The 23,708-nt window shown below is 33.1% G+C and overlaps 3 protein-coding genes across 4 annotated transcripts; 1 reads left to right on the top strand and 2 right to left on the bottom strand.

The window, feature by feature from the left end:
• LOC109332261 lies at positions 4,642-7,065 on the bottom strand. Of its 2 annotated transcripts, XM_019567186.1 has the most exons (4): positions 6,791-7,065; positions 5,696-5,872; positions 5,023-5,236; positions 4,642-4,715 (listed from the first exon to the last, which is right to left on the bottom strand). In XM_019567186.1, the coding sequence occupies exons 1-3, from the start codon at positions 6,857-6,859 to the stop codon at positions 5,027-5,029; spliced, it is 456 nt and encodes a 151-aa protein (XP_019422731.1). In that variant the 5' UTR covers positions 6,860-7,065; the 3' UTR covers positions 4,642-4,715; positions 5,023-5,026. The 2 variants fall into 2 exon arrangements, with proteins under 2 accessions (XP_019422731.1, XP_019422730.1); XM_019567185.1 differs by lacking the exon at positions 4,642-4,715 and having other exon boundaries at positions 4,788-5,236; positions 6,791-7,064.
• Positions 9,139-14,061, bottom strand: LOC109333115 (DEAD-box ATP-dependent RNA helicase 5-like). Its single transcript, XM_019568398.1, has 13 exons — positions 13,471-14,061; positions 13,246-13,370; positions 12,376-12,483; positions 12,152-12,232; positions 11,361-11,439; positions 11,068-11,153; positions 10,929-10,985; positions 10,779-10,846; positions 10,263-10,331; positions 10,068-10,161; positions 9,758-9,922; positions 9,546-9,638; positions 9,139-9,407 (listed from the first exon to the last, which is right to left on the bottom strand). The coding sequence occupies exons 1-13, from the start codon at positions 13,940-13,942 to the stop codon at positions 9,315-9,317; spliced, it is 1,590 nt and encodes a 529-aa protein (XP_019423943.1). The 5' UTR covers positions 13,943-14,061; the 3' UTR covers positions 9,139-9,314.
• On the top strand, positions 16,171-23,204 carry LOC109333116 (phosphoribulokinase, chloroplastic-like). The gene is made up of 5 exons (XM_019568399.1): positions 16,171-16,854; positions 17,701-17,785; positions 17,914-17,998; positions 18,134-18,378; positions 22,737-23,204. The coding sequence occupies exons 1-5, from the start codon at positions 16,280-16,282 to the stop codon at positions 22,986-22,988; spliced, it is 1,242 nt and encodes a 413-aa protein (XP_019423944.1). The 5' UTR covers positions 16,171-16,279; the 3' UTR covers positions 22,989-23,204.

Below are 23,708 nucleotides of genomic sequence, written 5' to 3' on the forward strand. Positions count from 1 at the left end.
TCACTTATAATTTATAAAGTGAATTCACACTTTTTATCAAAAGTAGGTTATGAAAAGAGAATTAGGATTTTCACATGAAAATATATTTGTTGTCCCAAATCTCCTCTCATATCATATCTTGAACTAATGATAATGAGATAAAAATAATAATAATATAAATGTTTAAATTTTTTAATTAATATTACATATTTTCATAAGGTGGAGAGATATTTGTTAGATATTTCCTGATGATTGGTGAAATATCAATCTGAGGATCTTTAATCTCATGATTCTCACATATTATACAAAATAAGGATACAAAGTCATACATGAATCCATGTTCTCTGATCTACTCATTTGATATACATTTTGAGAGAGTTTTGGTATGATGATCTTACTCAACCAAATTCTTAATTCCTTATGAGACCTTCATTTTCTCTCTGATGTGGACAAGTGTGTCACTATTTGTGACTTGGTGTATTATGGATCATAACCGTTTCTTCCTTATTCTCATTATCTCATATAGGTCAACCGTTTGAGTATCCACTCATTAAGTTCATATCCGTTATTAGTTTTAGAAATCTTATAGGTTGTCATTAATTAGAGCACTTGTTTTATAACCTCAAACTCCAAATAAATAGTTGATATAATTATATTAAATATATGATGTCCAACTTAATTAGAAATTATGAATTTCTAATAATAATATGCTAAGTGATTTTAGACATCATATATCTATTATTTTGACATATTTCGTTCCCACGATGCTCTAAACTCAAAAGAAGAATAATTGGCGTCTACACCACTCGCTCACGGTCTCACCTCAACCCATCCCACCATCGTCCCATCACCCTTGGCCACTGCCTACTAGTCGTTTGCCACAAAGGACAAAGCCTCAATCTCGCACCCTCTCATTTATTATTCGTCATCTTCTTTTTTACATGACCATATTTTCTATCTCAAGATATTGTGAAACTCCATGTATCATGAGCTGTGATTAACTATAAAAATAGTTAATAATTAAATATATTTTTTCAAAAAATCACAACACAAGATATGTGATAGAAGAATCCACAATACTCTTTGACTTGGTTGTACATAATTTAGAAGAATTGTGCTCTGGACATGAAGTTTAAGGAACTTCATAGATTTCTTCTCGATAAGTACTGGATTGTTTTTTCTATATCTTATTTGAGTCTTATAATTTCCATCTCTAGCTTTGGTAAGGTAAAAGTGACAAAATTTGGTAATATTTGATGAATATAAATCATCTATCCTCACAATTTTATGTCATTATTTTTTATCCTTTAGAAAAGGACACATCATTAAATATTTTAATAACTTGTTTTTCTAATTTACCTTTTTAAAGAGGTGACTGTTTTTTATTGGTGGCAAAGATAATAATATAGAACAGTGAGAATAGAATATTTATATTCATCACTAATTTAAAGAATTCAAATCACCTGTACCAAAAGTTTTAAATGCATTTATACTAACCAAATGAAATTTTGACTAATAATAAATAACACACCTCATTTAATTTCTCATTAATTATCATACTAACAAATTTAGGTATTTGTCAAAATATCATTGAATTGATATAAAAGCATAGAAAACTTTTGGTATTGAAGATTTGGATTGTAATTGAAAGCATCAAAGCTCTTCCCAGAATATCCACAGTTGTTGTTGTAAGATTTGGTATTTTCCATCCACTGGTAAATTTAAGTGAATGCCAAACACACTCTAAGTGTTGTGATGCGCATATAAAAGTTGATTTGGGTGTAATAATGGATGAGGCTGCATGCGATGATAATATAAAACAAACTGCAAAAACTCCCATGATTCCTTGCTTGCCCTTCGAACATTCCCATGCTTTTCCTAAATGAGCTAGTCAATAATAATGATAAGGACACCATGCCTCTATAAATTTCATATCATTGATATTATCCAACAAATCAAGCACAGTTATATAGGTCCATTCTGACTTTAGGCAACAACATAATAAGTGCCAATTACTAAACCCACCACCAAAACCAACCCAATCAACCACAGTCCCACCACGAGATACAGAACAAGATCCTCTCCATTAATTAAGAGACAAGTGATTATTTTTACACATATTCTTAATGGCAAAAATGTGATTTTATGGTAAACAAATGGGTAAAAATGTTATTACATGTTCCTTTTTGTGTGTTATTATATGATACTTATCTCTCCATTAATGGAGAGGATCCTTACTCCCAGATACATTGAGTGCAACAAATCATTAACCTTATCCTAGTTACTTCAGAACAAAGCAAAGTTACCCCTAAAAAAAACTATATTAACCCACTTCTCTTTCTTTCCTCACTACAACCACCACAACACAAGAAAAGCAAGTTAAGCAACAACCAAAAAAGCAAAATGTTGCAGCAAGTGAGGGCCTCACTTACATGCTTTATTATTCTTTTCTTCCTTCTCATAGCTACTACTTTCTTGGTACCAGTTCACTCTAGTAGCACAAAGATACACACTTCCAAAGTGATCAATGAGAATCAAGCTCGGGAATTGCAGCATAGATGGCAAAGGAAGACATGGATGAATCATGGAAGCAATCGTGGCCACAGGAAACACCTTGTGAATCCAACAGCTAAGAATCCATTCCAGGCTCGTGAACTTTATGTGTAGTTTTCTTCTTAAGAATCAGTCAAGTTTATGTGTTAGTAGTATTCTGCATACCCTTTTGTGTGTAAGTCCCAATCATTCAAGAAATTTAGTTCATTGTGTCAGTATCTTGCTAAAAAATGTTACTTCAGTAACACCTTCCAAGATATGTGTATAACTATTGTATTGTATTGTATTATTGATAATTTGATATATCAGACATTTGTTGTCTATATAGTTTTGCTATCTAGCTCAGGTTATTAAAACTTATAAATCATGTGTAACTTAGGCAAAAACATTGATTTGGTGGAAACAGAACCAGTCAAGTATAAGTAAACATTAGAAGCTATGCGATCTGAATTTGATATAGGTGATGAGTTATGGACAAAATAGAGTTTCTGGCATCAATGCAGTAGAAAAGTTGGTTAGAGTTTCAGGTCAATGCTTCAACAATCTGATTGAAAAGCCATTGCAACTATTTTGTCAGAATGCACAACTATAAGCATTATCTGTCAACATAAGCCATCATTATCAATTACATCTCTGGTTCCATAAATTGTGGCATTTCATCGGCTAAACTTTGTGATTGGTAAAAATTCTTAACTCATTAGATTCTTAAATTAAATAATTTTAAGTCTTATTTTTTTTATCTAACATAAGATAAGATGTATCACATATAGTGACAAAATTGTAGAATATTATGATGTTATCTCACATTCTCACCCAGTATGGACTTTAAAAATTGGTTCTACTCTAATATAATTAAGGATAAATGATACATCCTTATATAAAATCAGTCTCAAATTCTCTTACATCGTTAGGAAAGTAACCCATGTTACAAAGTATTTGTGGCACATGTCACATTTCTTGTCAGGTAAAATGATTTATGAAGCAAATAAAAGAACAAGGCAGCAAAACAAATAACTAAACAAACAGATAAGTTATTTAATCAAACAAATGAGTTGATTCTCGTTGTACGTATGGGAAAAAATATATTTAGAAAGACAATTTATTTTAATGATATTTTCACCTTAAAAGAAATTAATATTCAGTTATGAGTTTGGGGATATCTCTGGTGTATAAAAAATGATTGAATGTAATATTGTTGATAGGTAAAATGTTTTTGCAAATGAATGCCAAAATTGTAACATTCTTTCACCCAATGCTTGATTGGGAAAGGTTGTGGCACATGTTGGTTCGTGATAAGAAAGTGTTCAAATTACAAAGACACACGCTCCTTTAACCTCTTTAACACATTTTTTATCCCAAATTTTGTACAACTTCGTATATTTCTTATTGGTCAAAAAATACAAAATTAATATATATTTTACTTTTCTGACTAATAAAAAACAATGAGTAATGATATAAAGTATGAGAACACTACACCATGTGTATAGTACCAACTAATGTTGGCGTATTAAATTAACAACCAGAAGGAGTAAGACATAACATTATTTCCTGCGCAACTACCACCTTAGTCTAGTACTTCATCTGTCAGCAAATGTACCAAGAGGTACAATTTATGGTAGATATGTACCAACCAAGCATAAATATCACTTATTAGCTAAGAGGAGTTTATCAAAGTCAATTTTCAATCATTTTGTTCAGAGAGACAATTATTACATGAAATTCTCAACTACTAAGGTATGTAACATTATCTCACAATTAAGAGTTTAATTGTGATGGACCAATTATTTTCTTTACACAATTAGCCAAATAATGCGAGTGTGATATAAACTACATTAGATGAGAAAGTGACAAGTATTAATCTTAACCATAGAACAACTAAAATATATAAATGGTATTTTTATTTAAATCTAAGGTTGTCCATATAAGGATTAATGTTAAGATTAATACTTCTCATACACTCATCTCTCAACTGAGTTGATGGAGATATGATTGTGAGAAATATAAATCTTGAACAATACAATACGACCAAGATTAATTTTTACTTGAACCTATGCATTTATTGCAGGAATAAAAGTATGGCATAGAATACAAGAAATGAATATAAGTGTATAATCCAACATAATTTGCACTCTTCGCACCCCATTCCTCTAATTTTAACTTCTACAAAGCATAGCCTAAATAAACTGAAAAAAGTCATCAAGAATACGCACTACAAAATGAAAGCAGAAATAGGCTAAATCTTAACAATGGGCAAAAAGTAGAAATTCTGAAAATATTATTCCAGTTTTCATATAAAGCATCTAGTAAAAATGTCCCATATTTGACATTCACAGTTATACATTTGAATATACATATACTTTAGCAGTATTATTACATTAAGAAAAAAAATAAAGGAGAAAAAGGAAAACAAGTAAAGGGAAGGGAATAGAGGGGGTCACATTTTCTGTAGATGAAATTTTTGGCAGCAGAATAACATAGTAAAAACAATACCAAGTTAGAGGCCTGCAGCATTACACTCTTCAAGAAGTTTCAAAATATTATGCTCTGGAGCACTAAGAGATGGTAGGATCATTCGATTCGATTGAGATGTCCTTGGCCTTGTCATACCACCTTCAGATTCAAGGCTTCCCCCTTCCTTCATCACGGGCAACTCGCCTCTTCTCCGCACAGTAGCAGATACTCGCTCTTTCCATATTCTTCCGTCCTGGTAATTGAGAGACAACATTTCAGAATCCTAAAACCTAAACAACTTTAATAAAACAGATATACCTAAATGTTTTTTATAGGTAATTTTTTGAGGGGGGTTTGTGCAGTTGCTCGTATTTGAACTCAAATACTCACATTTCGTGTCCGACATAAATGATATTGCCTCTGGTTTCCTAGACTATACTCCTCCCCATAGATAAGACACTAATATCCTAGGACACAACATGACACACATTACATAAAAAAAAGGTTACATGTGGATGTGAAACATTATGATAGGATAAAAGACAACAATATTGATGTAGATGAAAGATAAACTCTATTTACAGTAGTAACACAACAAAGTTTAGTACTTCATAAAACAACACATGTTTTTTGACAACTGAAAGGAAAAAAATGCAATTTCAAATCATCAATTTTGTAATGCATAGTAAGAAAACAAGATAATCAGTCTTACATTAAGAATAGATGGTTCTGGTAAAGGGCACTGAATTGGACTATCATTGTCAATGGGTTCCATTGGGTGTTCAACTGGCTTAAACTCAACAGCAACTTCAATTCCATGAGAAGTAGCAGTGACACCACTTGCTGCTGCAGCAGCCTCTGAGTTTTGGGGTATTACCTCCCTCTCATCCTATAATAAATGAAATCAGCGCATAATGCAGAAACAATATATTTTTTTTGTATAAGCAATGCAAAAACAAGATCATGTCAGCAACTAAAAGTTGTTACATAACATATATCAAACAAACACATAAAACAACAGCCTTAGTTCCAGTAAGTGGGGCCGACTACATGGTCTGGACGACGTCATAACGTTTTGTCATAAATAATGTTCATTGACAAATGAGTGATCTTTAAATCATTCCTAATTGTTTCGCCTATGTTTTTTTATTAATCTCGTTTTGTCTCCAGAAATCGGACAAACCTTCAATTGATCTATTGTCCTAACCAGAGCTTATGATGGTCTCCTCACATGCCTAAGCGCAATTCTACCATATTTTCTATATAGGACAACTTTGTCCCTAATGCATTAATTCTTAATCTTCTTTTGTCTAATGTGTTAAATCATCCAACACAATGTTTTCATATCTAGTACATTGAATTATTATCTTATTGACATTTTACTGTCTAACATTCAATATAACACCGCAGGTCTTAACAACTTCTAATGCACTCTGTCTTTTTAATCCATCAGCTTATCTACCTCAATTTTTCTGTCATGTTATATAATTGCCACAGGATACTTAAATCTAGTGTGTGATCTCCCTATCCAGTTGCATACACTACTCTAATTTTTTCAATCCAGCAGCAAACAACATAAAAGGTGCATCATTAAATTCATTCTGATTTTCCTTAAATGCAGAAAAAATATTGATACCAACACATAACTATGTCTTCAACTGAAAAACGTGAAACCAAAGTCAAAATGAAAACTTCCTAAAAATAATTGCACGAAGTAGATCCAAGTCCAAAAAGGCCAAACAAAAAACAACAAAAATGATCGGATTACAAATAAAGGGTTCATGAGAATGAAGGAAAAAAAACTTACCAGGGCACTCTGCGTTCGTCGATGGATAATATTCCTTCCTACAGAGAATCTCGAAAAAATACCCACCATTTTTTTAAACTAAAAATCGAATACCCAGAAAGAAAAAGCAAAACTTTTTTCCCTTATCGATTATATCACGAGACAGGTGAAGTTAGGGGCGAATTGATGAAGGTTTTGTTTGTTGATGATAGGAGTTTGAAGGAAGAGAGATAGAGAGAGAGAATAAGAGGAATCGTTTACTTGGCGTGAAGGGTGACGAGGTTGTGTTGGGGATGTGAGGATTCTTATGTTTATGTTTGAATAAGTTTCACTAATAATAATAAATTAATTAATAGTTGTAATTATTAATTAATCATGATTATGATGCTTTGGAATCAGCTGAGCAGTGGAAAGCTGTGTATGAGCGGAAAAGATAAGGCTTTTTATAAAGCAAATATCCTTCTAAATATTAAATAAGATTTTAGTGTCATAATATATGTATTTTTTTGTTTAACCAATTGTTACCCCTACTAATTCCTAATGGATTGAGACTCTCAACAATTGCCACAAAAAAATCAAATATTTAATCTTTTGATTAATATAGGATCCAATGTAATTTTATATTATAAGATTAATATTTTTTTGGTATACTAACACCTTATTGGTTCATTCTACATGTTTTTGTTATGATGTACTAAATTATATATCAATAAAAAATAGTTAAATTTCTTATTTTTTATATATTACAATTTACAATTGCAGTGGTTTAATATTGCTAATTAATTAATAAATGTTTTCATATAGTCAAAAGAGTTAATATCTACAAATGAAGAAAAACAATAACTGTTATATGTAAAATATAAATTAAATTATAAAAAGAACAATTGAATGCATAGAGTGCAAAAGTTTTTTACACTATTATTACAAAGATATTACGCTAATATAAAAATGACTATCAAAATTAATAAGAGTAAATTTTGCTTACTTCCCTTGAGTTTTAGTAAAATTGCATAAATAATTTATCCATTTTCTATACCTACACAAACCCTCCTAATTTTATATACATATATTACTTACTACGCATGAAGATGACAAAATTATAATCTTTTAATAATAAAAAATATAAATATAATTAAGTTAAACAAAATATGGTATATTATATAGATAAGTCCAAATAATATAGAGTTAATAACTTTTTCATTGTTTTTGGTTGGTTGATTAAAACAATATATCTATAGAATTATTGATGCATTTTGTAATGAATCCAAAATATTAAAGACACCTTAACTTTTATAGTATTTGAGATAATCTACCGCATATTTTATTTAACTTAATTGTATTCATCACTTCTTTTTTGTTTAAAATGTCATATTTATTTATTGTATGTGATAGTGAGTGTAACATATGTATATAAATAAATGTGATATATATCAATAAGACGTTGTTTTGGTGGTGTAAAATACTAATAGATCTTAAAAATATCAAAATATTAAGTGTTTAATTTTTGGGAATAACACTTGTTGAAAATGTATAAAAAATGTTATTAGTAGTACCAAAAAATAAGTGTGATATGTGTATGTGTGATTTGTGTAAGTGTTTACTGTAATTTACTCTTACATTCTTTTGAGAGTTTAAAGCATTGGCTAAAGAGAAAAAAAGGTTTGTACAATAAAATTAAACATCTAAGATGCTGACACGGTTTTGACTTAATTATATAATGTTGAAATATTTATTTTTCTCCCGTCACTTTTATGCACTTTATATGTAGAAGCAATTCTTAAAAACAACTCATGTCCACTAAACTTCATTCAGATCGTTCCAAGTTCCAACCATGCATTTATGTATAGACTACGTGAACACTACACAAATGAACACCTCCAATATAGTATGTTCTAAGGCCTTGTTCTTGAACTAAGAACTATGGGAAGAATGGTATGAAGCTGATTGGAGGATTATTAGGAAGATATGGAGCTAGCACAAACAAGGTTATTGTCGTGTTGTTGGCCAATAAGTGAGTTCCACAATGGTGTATGTGACAGTGTGAGGTAGGTTGTGACTTGTGAGATTCACTTACAATTTTTTTATGGATTCTCAAGGATGTATGTAGAGTATTCAGAAGTGAGAAATAAAGAAAAAAATTCAAGAGATGCTTAGGATTGAAGATGCTTATATGCATCTCACATTAGACATGTTCTTGTGACACATGTTAATGGGCTCATGTTATTATGCAGCCGTAGATGGTATGTATAAGCTATATCTTCACAATGGAAGATTTTCAGAGAATGACAGAATTTGAGCGAAGTAAAAAGTGAGATAAAACCAAACAAATAGAATAAATAAGTCTACAATTTCAAATTAAAAAAAATTACAACTATCTCAAAAGAATGACATCATGAAAATTTGAGAATTACTATGATCAGTACATGCTACAAGACTCACTTAATCTACTTTTTTCACTCTAATGCCTTCTTACTTCCTTTAAAAGTAATAAATAATAATTGAATTAACATATTTTCTCTAACAATTGTTAGCATGTCACCAGCATTTAGTCTTCATCATCAGAGTCAAACTTGATTTTCGTTGACTTCGGAGCATCTGCAGCAATTTCCTTAAAGTGGGCCCCATAAAGCTTGGACTCCTACAATAAAGTAGAAAAGGATACTATAACAATCAACCAACAAATTTGCACCAAACATAGAAAAGTTTATCCTGAAAACCATCACATAAGACAGCTGAATTGGTGCATAGAAGTGGAGCAGAAAAGTAGAAAACATACCTTTTTCTTTACATGTGTACCAAATTTCATAAGAGCCTCTGGTACATTTTGCCCTGCTTCTCTTAAAACATTCACCAGCTCTCCAGCAAGTCCCTAAAATATATTCAATATGACAGGGTAAACGTTGAGAAACACCAATTATACAAAATAGAAACAAGGGATAGTGGAGAAAGTAAGGAAAATGTAAAATATATTAAGAGAAATGGTACTACCTTATTCTGCTGAGTGAAGAATGTATGGGCAACACCTTTTTTACCAGCTCGTCCAGTCCGCCCAATTCTATGAACATAATCTTCTGTGGTTAGTGGAAAACTGTAGTTGATCACCACTTCAACATCTGGGATATCCAAGCCCCGAGCAGCTACATCAGTAGCAACCTGCACAATAAAATTGTGAAATCAAATAAAGCAACAAAAGTGGGGAGGATGTTTGTGTATTGAGGGAATAATATTAATCTCTTAGCTCACTCTATCCAATTTGATGGTGGACCCAGAATACTAATAACAAAATAAAACAGAATACCATCAAAGGACAGGTTCCCTCCTTGAATAATGATAGTGCCTTTGTACGAGCATGCTGTGCTTTGTCCCCATGTATTGATACAGCCTTCCAACCCCTAAAGATGGTGTTTCATATCATAAATAGCTTGTACAATTATATCATCGGAAAATGTCACCAGTTAAATATTTAAAATATATTTAAATAGCAGCAATGTACCCTTTTTGAAGCATATTTTCAACTCGTGAGGCCTCCATTTTGTATAAAACAAAAACCAAGACTCGATTCCTGAGAAAAGCTACAGGCTCTTAGCAAAGTGGCAGAACTAAATAGTTAATAAGGTAACAGTATGCATCAAAACAGACATAAGGAAATTGCCTTTTTTATATTACAGAAAAATCAGATAAAGCACTAAGAAAATAGCTAAACTCATGGAAAACCATTCGAGCAATCTAACATAATGTTACACTCCAGTTTTTTTCTTACACTTTCTATAGGGAAGTAATACTAGACATTCCCATCCCTCAAAACCATACAAACAGCAAGTAACTTTTACCATGATACCGAACTTCTCCCTGCTTTCATTTGAGAGGTTCAAACTTAAGGCAACCCCATAATGTTCATCCAATTTAAACAGCCATTTTATTGCAGTCATCAATTAACAGGACACCAAGCCAAAAAAAAGAAAGGGAAAAATATCTCTAGTTTTTGGAAGCAATTATTACAGAGAGATACCTCTGAGATTTGTGGTACTTTTCCAGTAAAGCAACCAGCCGATTATCACGTGCACGTTCATCAAGCACCTATGAATGCAGAAGGATCCGATTAATAATCACTAAAAGCATGCATACAATGCATGACATGCAGAATTGATGAAATTCACACCTCAACTATCTGCATGACATCATGATTGGCAGCTAGATCTTCTGAGCCTACAACAACCTGTCACAAGTTTAAATACCTCTTTCTCCAACAGCTCATAAAAAAATCAATGCAAAGCCCTTTTGAGAATGAAGATACAGACCTTCACAGGGTTAGGATCCATAAACTCCTGTGCTAAGTGATGAACTTCTAAAGGCCATGTAGCACTGAACATTACCATTTGACGAACTGCACAAGATAATAAACTCTTCAACAAAATAAAAGTAAGCTGAGAAAATTGTGGTAATAAAATGCATCTATGCAAATTCATTGGAGAATCAACACCGGAAGGTTTAGAGCAATTCAATGATAAAATACAAACAACCTAGAAGAAGAGGAGATGGAGGAAGTTGACAGGCAAAAAAGGATGGAACATTTGGTAAAAATATCTCATACCAGAAGATGTCTGACCCAGGATGGAGCGAACTACTTGCTCAAAACCCATGTCAAGCATCCGATCTGCCTCATCAAGGACCTAGGACAAATAAATGATAATGAGTGCAAACTGCGAAAGCCTCTCGGTATATATAAATAAGCTTCTATTTCATATACAAATTTAAGTGTTTGTAGAATAAAGAATTGCAAGAAAGTGTGCAACTAAATCTAGCCAGAGCCAAACAAACTTCAGCAGAGATGAGGATTGTGTGAAATCCAAAATCCAGGATAACACAATAGTACTATTTTCCGCTTTGAACCGGAAAAAATCCGGTCCGACCATGTTAAACCCGGTTAAACCGGATTAACCCGGGAAGTAAACCGGACGGCTCACATAAAAATAAAAAAAATGGGAAATGTTCTAATATTTTGTTTTACTACGGTCCAAAAAAAGATAAAGAGATATTATTTCAATATAATGATACATAATTATTAATTATATAAAGTTTTACATTTATATATATTTATAAATAAAAATTATTAATTATGTACGAAATCACCCGATCAGACCGGACGGTTTAACCGTTTAAACCGGTTAAACCTAATACGAGACCTCTGCCGGTTTGATGTCCGGCTCGGGTTTCACAACACTGCTATTTTTTAAGCAAATGTAGAACAAAGGATTTCAAACTGAATTCCCCAACAGGGAGAGCAGCAAATAAAAAAAAATGATTGAATAACTTGTTTTCATGATAGAAGTGCAATACACTATAATTGACCACCACCGTTCTGCCTGACAATTTATAGCTTACCACAAAAGATGCTTCTTTTAGGGATAAGACACCCATTTCAATCAGATCCTGTATACGACCAGGGGTTCCAATGATGATGTCCTGAATAGAAAAATTTATAAACTGTTCATTTGATGCTTACTAAAAATAAAGAACCCCGTCTACTTGAAGTAAAGAAGCATGTAAAGCAAGTGGTATATGCACACAAACCATCCGAAAGGAAGGATGAAATAGATAAAACTTACAACACCAGATTTCAGTGATGAGATTTGTGGCCCTTTGGAGGTTCCGCCATACAAACAAATTGATTCAACGCCACAAGCCCTACCAGCATCGCACATGACGTCTGATATCTGCAACACGGTTAAAGAAAACTATTAGCCACATTTTATCACTTACTAAATCAATAATCAGTAGTACCATCAGTAGAAGTTGGAAACATAGGATAAATTCCCTCAGAATTGTTTTCAAAAACAAAAGGCAACAGTTTAAAGTGAGGAGGGGGAGGCAAATTGTAGAATCTGCCTAACAGCTACAATCCAAATAAGGATATTAAGAATTTGGAGAAATTACATTGACCTCCTATGAATGGCTTAATTACATTCAGTGCCTCTTTTATTTAAAAAAAGTGATCAACCTCCCTTTTACTTATAAACTGAGTTCCTAAATGAACTAATTGGTTATGTTTTATACATTAGTTATGATCTAATTCAAAATAAAACTAAATAATCCAGTTGCCACCCCCATTTTGTGACTTCAATCCTTCAAGTGTATAAACCACAAGGGGTGAGTGTAATGACAACATAAATTCCCAAGGGAGGTCGGTGGAATTTCTGGAACAAAAAGAGTGTTAAGTATAATTAAGCCAATTGACACACATGAGCTTAAAGAGAGCTTATTTGGGTTTTACTATAACAACTTATTTTCATAAACCTATGAAAACTCTTAGGACCTTCCTATAAGAACTTCTTAGCTTACTTCAATAATCTTAGTAGAGAAGCTTATGAAAATAAGCCCTTTCTAGCTTAATTCATAAAAAAATATTGAATAAACGCCTAGATTAGTTGTTGAATATAAGTTAATAACCACTTAATTGATCAAAAATATATACATACTTGTTGAGCTAGCTCCCTAGTGGGAGAGAGCATCAAACAAAGAGGTTTCCGACCCTTCGCCGATCTATTCTTCCCTTTCTTCATAATATGCATAATGGCCGGTATTCCAAAAGCCAACGTCTTCCCTAATAATCAATCAAATATCACAAAATCAAAAATCAGAATATGAAACAAAATAAAATACAAATTCACACACCCAAACTCTATTTTAAATTCTCATAATACCTGAGCCAGTTGCAGCAATTCCAATGAGATCACGACCGTCCAATAAGAAAGGCCAAGCTCGCGATTGAATCGGAGAAGGGTTCTTGAAACCCTTACAGCATTCCAGAACCTTCTCAGGAAGCCCTGATTCCGCGAAGGTTTTAACCGCAGCGTATTTTGAATCTTCAGCGTTCTTACCAGTAACCACCACAACCCGTTCCGTTACCGTTTCATCGCCGTTTCCGTTATCGACTTTAGTTTCTTCGTCCACGGTGTCTGTTGAAACGTGGTGCTTATTCTTCTTATTCTTCTTCTTGGTTGATTCGGTGTCGTTTTGTTGGAGTTCGATGTCGTTTTGCTTTCTTTTGGGAGTGGTAGTTTCATTTTGGAGCTTGTCTTTGTTTTTGTTCTTTTTTTTCTTCTTCTCGGAATTGAGTTGGGTGCTGTTGGGGGATTCTTCGGTGACTGAAACGTCGTCGTTCTTCCGACCCATGTTTTTTGTGGAGAAAGAGTGAGGGTCGGAGGAAATGAATGAAACCGCCAAGTACACAAACTCACAGAGGCACAAATAGAGAGTGGGTTTAGTTGTTTTTAGGGTTTTGACTAAGAAGGTTGTATTTTATATTCTTCTGCATGGAAGTTTTTTGAGTTTAAGCTCCCTTTTGTGCACTACTAGGTTAAAAACAATAATTTCTTGATTTTAACTTTTTATTAAAAAATAATTTAAAAGATCTAAATTCAAGTTTTATGTATGTATCTAAAAAATATTTATTGGGAGACTCTTTATCATACTATAATATGAATATTTCAAATTCAAAAATAATTTATGATGTGGTAGATATTTGTGGAATATAGCTACATCAAAAACAACATAATAAAGAAAATAATACATGGTTGAAAGAAGTCTGATAAAATGAATGAAAGGAAACAACACTAAGCTTCCAAAATAATCCTAATTCATATGTCTTATAGGTTGATGGTCAATGTCAAAGATATGAGTATACTCACACATAGAAATCCTCATTTAATAGTCCCTTTGAATAAAATATTTTCTAATATAAATAAATAATTTATTTAATATAGTCACTAAAATTATGACATGTATAATATTTAATTATTTTATAAAAGATATTTCTAAAACAAAATAAAATAATACATATATTATACTTTTATTAGTCGTAGGAGACAAACTATATCATTCTCTACTTTAGACTCCATAGGCCATCAACAGAATGACTCCTTCCAAATCACATTAGTTGCATCATAGTGGCAAAGCATCACTTTATTGTTTCACTTTGTCATTCATTCACTCACAATTTATGTGCATGAAACATTATTCATTTTTTTAGCATTGTTATTGTGTTTGGTGTTAGCGGTTTGTGGTATTTGGTCATTGAATGCTTGATAGAGTTCACAATGCACACGTACTATTGATCTAAGAATTAGAAAAGGGGAAAATGGGGAATTGCATACGAACATGTAACAAAGACTAGCCATATGTTCATGAAATCTACTTCAATCCACACCCTTTAATCCCTAATCTTCAATGGGCCACCATCTTGATGCCACGTACGTAGCATGTAAAATATCCAAAGTGGTATTCACAACTCACTCTTCCATGCTGATTTTTATACAGACCTTAGTGAAAAACTATTTTAGTACCTTTAATTTGTAGTCCTTAAAATTGGAAAACTCTAACTAATCTTTAAAGATTCACTTTATGATTTTGTCACACATGTAGTTACCTTAGTCCAACATTTTCTAATAAATTAATAAAAGCTAGATATATAGTGTCTATGTGTTCTATATAATATATTTTATTTTAAAAATAGAATACTCAAAACACATTCCATAACCCCTTCATACTAATTGACTCCAATCAAATCCTTGCTTTTCTAGCACTTAAATATCTCCATCCTTGGAATTAGAATATTCTGGAGATGAAAGATGTAATTTATGTTTTTTTTTTGTGTAGAAAATTTATGTTATTTTAAGGGATAGAAATATCATATTATTATATATAAGATATATAAGTTTCACATAATGTGTTATTTTATTTTACTTTATATGTACTTCCTTTTATAATACTTAGAGAGGATCATCACTCCTTCATATTCTCTATAATACTAGAGATGATTGTCCCTCCATCTTTGTCCATAACTAGGAGTGCTCACATAAATGAGTATAATTTTTTATCGACAATTGTCAGTTTTTAGTATCTTAGTATTTTCATTGTGGGTGAGACTTCACCCCAACCTCCTTCATCCTCATCATCAAACTACTTTATAACTTCTTTTTTTGTTGATTGTGGGACTCGAACCTACAACCTCTTACCCTCACGATCAAACCACCTTATAACTTATTTTTTTGTTGATGGTGGGACTCAAACTCATAACCTTCTAACTTCATTCCTTATGTCCTCTCTCTTCACGAACATACTACCTTATGACTCCCTACATATGAGTATAGTTCATCTCCAATACTTGAAAGTCTGATATTAGAACACTATAAAAAAAGTTTTTTATTATTTTTTAAATTTATTTTATTAAAAACTAATTTAAAATGAGAAACATTTATTATGTACACATCTTGGTCCATAGAGGATTTGTTATCCACACAAATCCATAAACAATAAGACACCTCACTTTTCACCTTTTCCCTTCCTGCTAAACTCTCTTTGTTTTGGTTCTAATTCCACCTCTCATTTATATGTGTTCAAAACCTCTTCTAGCAATATCCCCTCAAATTATCCTCAAACATAAACCAACACAGACTAATTTCATATATCAAAATTTTCCTTAATTTCTTTCCATATTGAGAGAAAGAAAGTATGGCAGCTTGCACTGTTTACTCAACACAATCTCTCAACACAAGTTGCTTTATCTCAACCCCATCACACACACATTATGGCTTCCACCAAAAACAAGTAGTGTTCTACACCACAAGCAAGAGAATTAGCAACAAGAGAGGCATTAACACAATTAGCACAAGCCCATATGTGATAAAATGTGCAGGAGGTGACTCACAAACAGTGGTGATTGGTCTAGCAGCTGACTCAGGTTGTGGGAAGAGTACTTTCATGAGGAGACTAACAAGTGTGTTTGGTGGAACAGCTGAGCCACCAAAGGGTGGGAACCCTGATTCCAACACACTCATTAGTGACACCACCACAGTTATATGTTTGGATGATTATCATTCCTTGGATAGAACTGGTAGAAAAGAGAAGGGAGTTACTGCACTTGACCCAAAAGCCAATGATTTTGATCTCATGTATGAGCAAGTTAAGGCTATTAAGGATGGAATTGCTGTTCAAAAACCCATTTATAACCATGTTACTGGTCTCTTGGATCCTCCTGAGCTCATTAAACCTCCCAAAATCTTGGTTATTGAAGGTTTGCACCCAATGTAAGTATCCTTATGGTTATGTACTTCTCTACTTCCTAGCTAGCTAGCTATCCTCCAAACTAATTTAGTTTATAAGATTGTTTGTGTTATTCCTTAGAGGTCATGGGTTCACATCCCTAAACATCATTAGCTTGTGAATCATAAGGACTAAGGATGTTGGTGGTGAGGGTATATATATAAGGATAATGTTATTACAGTTTGTTTATGAAATTCTGTAACTTAGTTTTTTCATTGAAGGGGTTGTGAAGTATAGGGTAGGATTAAATGTGAGTGATGTGACACTGGTCGTTAAGCTGATATACCTTATCTATCTTTTATTGATTGTATGGCTAAGAAATTCGGTGGTGATTCTATTTCTAACCTTCCCATATGGTGGGCCAGCATGCATGTTCATATTTTCATTCTCACTCAATAGTCATAAAGTGATTAAAATCTAGGTGCAAAAAGTGATGAACATTTTGTTAAATTTAAATATTTATTAATAAAATGTTATGATTTTGTATTGATGGGTCAAAATCTCATCTAATCACAATGTTCCTAACTCACAAGATAACATTTTGTTAATGATATATATTTTTAAATTAACATTTTTTTGGTGTGTTAATCATTGATTATTCCTAAAATGGGTTCAGTCATGCTTCAAATTCAGCTCTGGTCCCTATATCCATATTATTTATTCCACCTACATTTAATATGTTTCAATAAGATACAATCAAGTTTATCAACATAATATAAGTTCTAGAAACTATTGTAGGAAAATAATTTTATGGCGGAGGCATTTTCATTATCTTGCTTGTCATACACTGCCCAAAATGTTTGAAACAACGTACTCTTCCTTGCATGCAGGTATGATGCACGGGTCAGAGATCTCTTGGACTTCAGCATCTACTTAGACATTAGCAATGAAGTCAAATTCGCTTGGAAAATTCAGGTAATTACACATAGCTCAACAATTTCAAATGTTGTAAAATTCAAAGGTCCTATAATACTATTAAAATTACTGAATTTTCACCCTCACTATCATGATATGATCTAACCATTATCTGTCTATTATTTCAGAGAGACATGGCAGAACGTGGACACAGTCTTGAAAGCATCAAGGCTAGCATTGAAGCAAGGAAGCCTGATTTTGATGCTTATATTGGTAAGCCAACATTTCAAAAACACTGTCTTTCAATTTAAATCTACATATGTTCTAATATATCATCACTTTGTGTCATGATTAACTTGTTATGCATGTGTTAACTTATGCCCTAGCTTGGTGTTCATTAATTCACAGATCCTCAAAAGCAATATGCAGATGCAGTAATAGAAGTGTTGCCAACACAATTGATTCCAGATGATAATGAAGGGAAGATTTTAAGAGTGAGGTTGATACAGAAAGAAGGGATTAAGAAATTCAGCCCAGTTTACTTGTTTGATGATGGCTCAACCATTTCATGGATACCATGTGGTAGGAAGCTTACATGTTCTTACCCTGGCATCAAATTTGCTTATGGACCAGAAACTTACTTTGGAAATGAGGTACTAACCAGTCTCTACCCTCTAAAGCTAGCTCTATCTCCTTTTTCTTGCAAACATTTTTCTATAAAAACCTTTTTTATACTATTCTATGTTTTTTTAATCAACAAATTGATTAGATAGAAAAAAAATAGAAGAACAAGTGGTACTCCTATACACTTAGGAATTAAGAATTACAATCTAAAAATAAGTTGAAGGATCCGAGACCCACTCCAAGTAAGAAGTAGAAAAATAAGGGGAATAAGTCTTATCGACGTTCCATGACTAAAGGTAAATTACATTCACAACATCTTCTAGATTGAAAATTCCATGTTTAAAGACAATATTATTCTTGGTTACCCAGAGAGACCAGATAGTGACAAACCAGATCGAGATCCAACTCCGAGTGGCATCCTTCCCCTTCTTAAGCAAAAGGGTGTGAGACAAGAAGTGCGTTCTAACATCACAAGGGAGAACGGAGCAAATACCAAACCACACATAGATCTTGTGTCAAACAGAATAAGACGAATCACAAGAAAAAAATAGGTGATGAACAGATTCATCCACCTTACCACATAAGGCGCACAAAAAAGGCACATTAGGCCCAAGGATACCCCGAAAAGCAAGGTTATTTAAGCGAGTCAGCATTCCATCTATAACCATTTTCCATACAAGACATCTCTTATTTGTTGGGACAATACTACTCCAAATCCCTTTAGAAAAGACATCATCATGTTGATTAGAACCAATTTGAAGCACTCGGTAAGCATTGCGAACAGAGTAGTCACCACTTTTGTCATGGACCCACAACCATCCATCATCTTTATCTTGGACAATTTTGACATCTTCCAAGCGCTTAAGCAAGTCCTCAACCCCTTCTTGTTCCCAAAGGAACAAATTTCTTCTCCATTGTAGATTCCAACACCAAGAACTCTCCAAAAACCCAAGGAACTAATAGTAGCATTTTTTTCAACAGCTACATGAAAAAGTCTATCAAAACAATTTTTAAGACAATTCACTCCTACCCCGCACTCTGTCCAAAACCTAACCATATGACCTGACCCTACTCTCCTTCTAATCCCATCGCTAAACCAACCCTCCCCAATACCAGCTGCATTATTTTTTAGACTACCAAGATCCCTCCACCAAGACGACCCTCCTAGAAAACATTCAGACCGACCAGTCTCACCCTGACAACCCGCTCTATCACCATATCTAGACCTCAGGACTTTAACCCACAAAGACTCCTTCTCAGTTAATAACCTCCATCTCCATTTGTCTAACAAAGCTAGATTAAAAACCGACAATTTTTTAACCACGAACCCCCTCCTTTTTTGACATACAAACCTTATCCCAACTCACTCAACGAACACCTTTACACCCCTCCCCCTACCCCAAAGGAATCTCCTCCGGATTTTGTCAAGATCTTTAATCATAGATAAAGGGGCTTTAAAGAAGGAGAAATAATAGATATGTAAAAAGGAAAGGATCGACTTAATGAGAGTAACCCGACCTCCGAAGGAAATGAGCTTCCATTGCCAAAGGGATAGCTTTTTCTTGAAGGACTCAATAATCAGGGTCTACGTAGAGCATCGTTTTGGATTTGCTCCAACTGGAATGCCGAGGAATTTAAATGACACAGATCCAACACCACATAACAGTTTATTAACCGCCATCTGAATGAAATCTGAAGGAGCTTTAACACCAATAAATTTACTTTTATGAAAATTAGTTTTAAGCTCAAATATCAATTCAAAACACTTCAGAATACATTTGAGAACCAAGATGTTATTCGAGGTATTCTCTCCAATCAATAGAGTATCATCCGCATATTGAAGATGGGACACCACCACACCTTCAATACCAACTAAATAACCACTGAAAAGATTTCACGAAACCACCGATCTCATAATACCACAAAGACCTTCAACAACAATAAGGGAAAGAAAAGGAGCAATATGATCACCTTGTCTTAAACCGCGGGCCATTGGGAATTCCGAAGTTGGACTCCTGTTTACCAACACCGACACAGAACTAGATTGAAGACAACTCTTTATCCAATTCCTCCATTTAAAACAAAAACTCATCATTTCCATCATGTAGAGAAGGAAGCTCTAATTTACAAAATCATATGCCTTCTCGAAATTCACTTTAAAGATGAAACAATCACCTTTTTTTTCTTTTTACTAGCCTGGTCAACCACCTCATTGGCAATAACCACCCCATCCATTATATTTCTACCTTTTAAAAGGCGGTTTGACATTCGGAGATGACCGAATGGATTACCCTTTTAAGATGACCTGTAAGAATTTTGGAGATGATTTTATAGATACAACCAACAAGAGAGATGCGTCTGAAGTCACCAAGGCCCTGGGGGCAGGTAATCTTTGCAATTAGAACAATAAAAGAGGCGTTGCAACCTCTAACCAAATCACTATTAGTGAAAAAATCATCAACCAACGCAAGAATGCATCCAATCCCATGACTTTTTGATAAAAGCAAAGTTAAAACCATCATGACATGGGCTTCTCTCACCTTCACAACTCTAAACTGCCTTCTTTATCTCTTCAATTCCAAAAGTAACCGTGAGAAACAATTTATCTTCCGTAGAGATCCTACTGAACTCAATTCCATCGAGAGAGGGTTGATTTCAGTGAGATTCAACAAACCTACATTGGAAAAAAGAACTAACAAATTATTTTACTTTGATAGGGTCATCAACCCACTCCTCGTTAATGAACAAACCACTAATCTCCTACTCCTGTTGATAGTAGCATGAAAGAATTTAGAGTTGACATCACCTTCCAGAATCCAATTAATTCTATATTTTTGGCCGAGCAAATTATCTTTTTGACAAGACAAATGCCAAAGCTCCGCAATAGCAGACATCCGAGACAAGATATCAAGTTCGGAAAGGACACCATGACACCCTAACTCATCAATAGAGTTAATAAGAGAAACCTTATGAGCTATATTCCTGTCCAACAAACCAAAATTTTCCTTGTTCCAGACCTTCAAGGATCTTTTCAAGCGCTTCAACTTTTCTTTTAACACAAACGAGCCCATTTCGTTAATCGTCATATTTTTCCATTCAGTTTCAACAAAACTACTAAAACCGATATATGGAAACCAACAATTGTTTGTTTTAAAAGGAGTCGGACCCCAATCATGAGAATCACTCTTTAAAATAATATGGCAGTGGTTAGAGAAATTCCTATTAAGATCCATCTGAACTAGCTGACTCCATTTATTTAACCAGTCGTCATTGATAAGGAATCTATCAATTCTACTCATAGCACTACCATCTGACAAGAACCAAATAAATTTCTTACCAACAATAGGAAGATCAATAAGCTCCATATCATCCAAAAATTGAGAAAATTCAGCGGCTTCACTCCTAACAAAATGAGAACCAGGTCCTTTCTGTTCATCGTGATGCAAGATATCATTAAAATCACCAACCAGACACCAACAGTCACTCACAATGTTCGACCAATCCAACTTGGCTTCTTCCCAAAAACCACGTTTACCAACCAAATCACACGGGCTATAGACATTCATAATGTGGGAGTACTCATAGTGATTCGCCCACTTCCCTTTAACAGCCACAAAGTTAGTATCATACCTCACCTCTTCAAAGACGAAGTTAACCTTATTCCACAAATAGGAAACCGCCCGAAAGACCTACCGCAGGCTTAAAAGCCCACTCGAAATCATCACCACCCCATAGAAAGGAACACAACTTAGGATCAATACACTCCAATTTAGTTTCCTGGATACAAAGAAAATCCGATTTAAATTTCCTTCGAAGATCCAATACTATGTGATTGGATAATGATTATTTCATATCACTTTTTATCCACAATTAGTAGAGAAATCCATCAATTGTTATAAAGTTAATTAACTAACCATATTTTGTTCATATAATTATCACAAAACTTAAAAGATTTGGCATCACAAACTAAGTTGGTTGTTAAATACTTTAATTAATAACCTACATATATATCTATATCATTTGGCTTAATGGTAAGAGATTTTTTCCTAAGATAGTTTAGTTGATATTATACTGCATGATAAGTTATCAAATATGTAATATAAGTACTTAATTGATGAACTTCAGAACTAACTCTTTTAGATACTATTCACTAATTAAAGATATTGTTTAATGATGAGGTATTATTAGTTGGGATTCTCCCTACTAATTAAAAAATTAATTGAAAACTATTTAAAATATACACCATTAAATATTTTTAATTAATTTTTAAACGCCATATGTTAGAGTTTTTGCCAAGACCCTCTAGGAGTGGATCCAGATTCATGTACTACTCATCATATATTGGTTTTTGCTCTCACTTTGGTCAACCATTTCTTTTTCTTTGTAGGTATCAGTTGTGGAAATGGATGGACAATTTGACAGATTAGATGAACTAATATATGTTGAGAGCCACCTAAGCAACCTGTCCTCAAAGTTCTATGGAGAGGTTACACAACAGTTGTTGAAACATACTGACTTCCCAGGTAGCAACAATGGAACAGGTCTGTTCCAAACCATAGTTGGTTTGAAGATAAGAGATTTATATGAGCAGATAGTAGCTGCCAGGGCTGAAACTCCAGTAAGATCAGCTAAAGTTTAGAAAGGAACCTGCCATATGAATATGAATACATATATAAGATTAAACAAGTAGCCATTTGAATCTCCAAGAGTATTTAATTTTCTCTACATAATGTTCATTTTAGTTTGTTCTTTATGATGATAATGAAAACACCCTGCATGTATTTATCAAATCTGTTGTAAACTTGTAACTTATAATATAGAGAGACTTTTGAGTAAGTTCAAGTAATTAAGTGGAGACTCTGATAGTAATTATTTTTTCTATACACATTTAATCCAATGATAGAACTTATCACAATCATATGTTTTAGGATTCAAACTCTTTCTACTTTATCAACACACAATATGGATGGATCGATCCCACATACATATAATTAACGGGATGGGCTTAATACTATAATAAAATATATATTTATTGTAATGCATTGCTAGTGTAGAAATCTTTTATTGAAAATGTTAATAAAATTGTTAGAAAACTTTTAAAAATCTACACATAAAATTACGTATAATTGATCCATAGTGTAAGTTTTTATACGTTTACTATACACCAAAATCAAACAAAAAAATATGTTTGTAACAAATATTTTTATATTATAAAAATGTTACATGAATAACACTGAAAAATAGGGTAAAGAGTATGCAAGATTTGGGTGTCACATATTAAGCAGGCAAAAATTTAGGAACTAACCTAGCCTACTCCAAAGTTTGGTTTGCCTTATCAAACTATATAACTCTTATTATG

Source organism: Lupinus angustifolius, chromosome LG18 (assembly GCF_001865875.1).
Source record: "Lupinus angustifolius cultivar Tanjil chromosome LG18, LupAngTanjil_v1.0, whole genome shotgun sequence".
NCBI classification, from domain to species: Eukaryota; Viridiplantae; Streptophyta; class Magnoliopsida; order Fabales; family Fabaceae; genus Lupinus; species Lupinus angustifolius.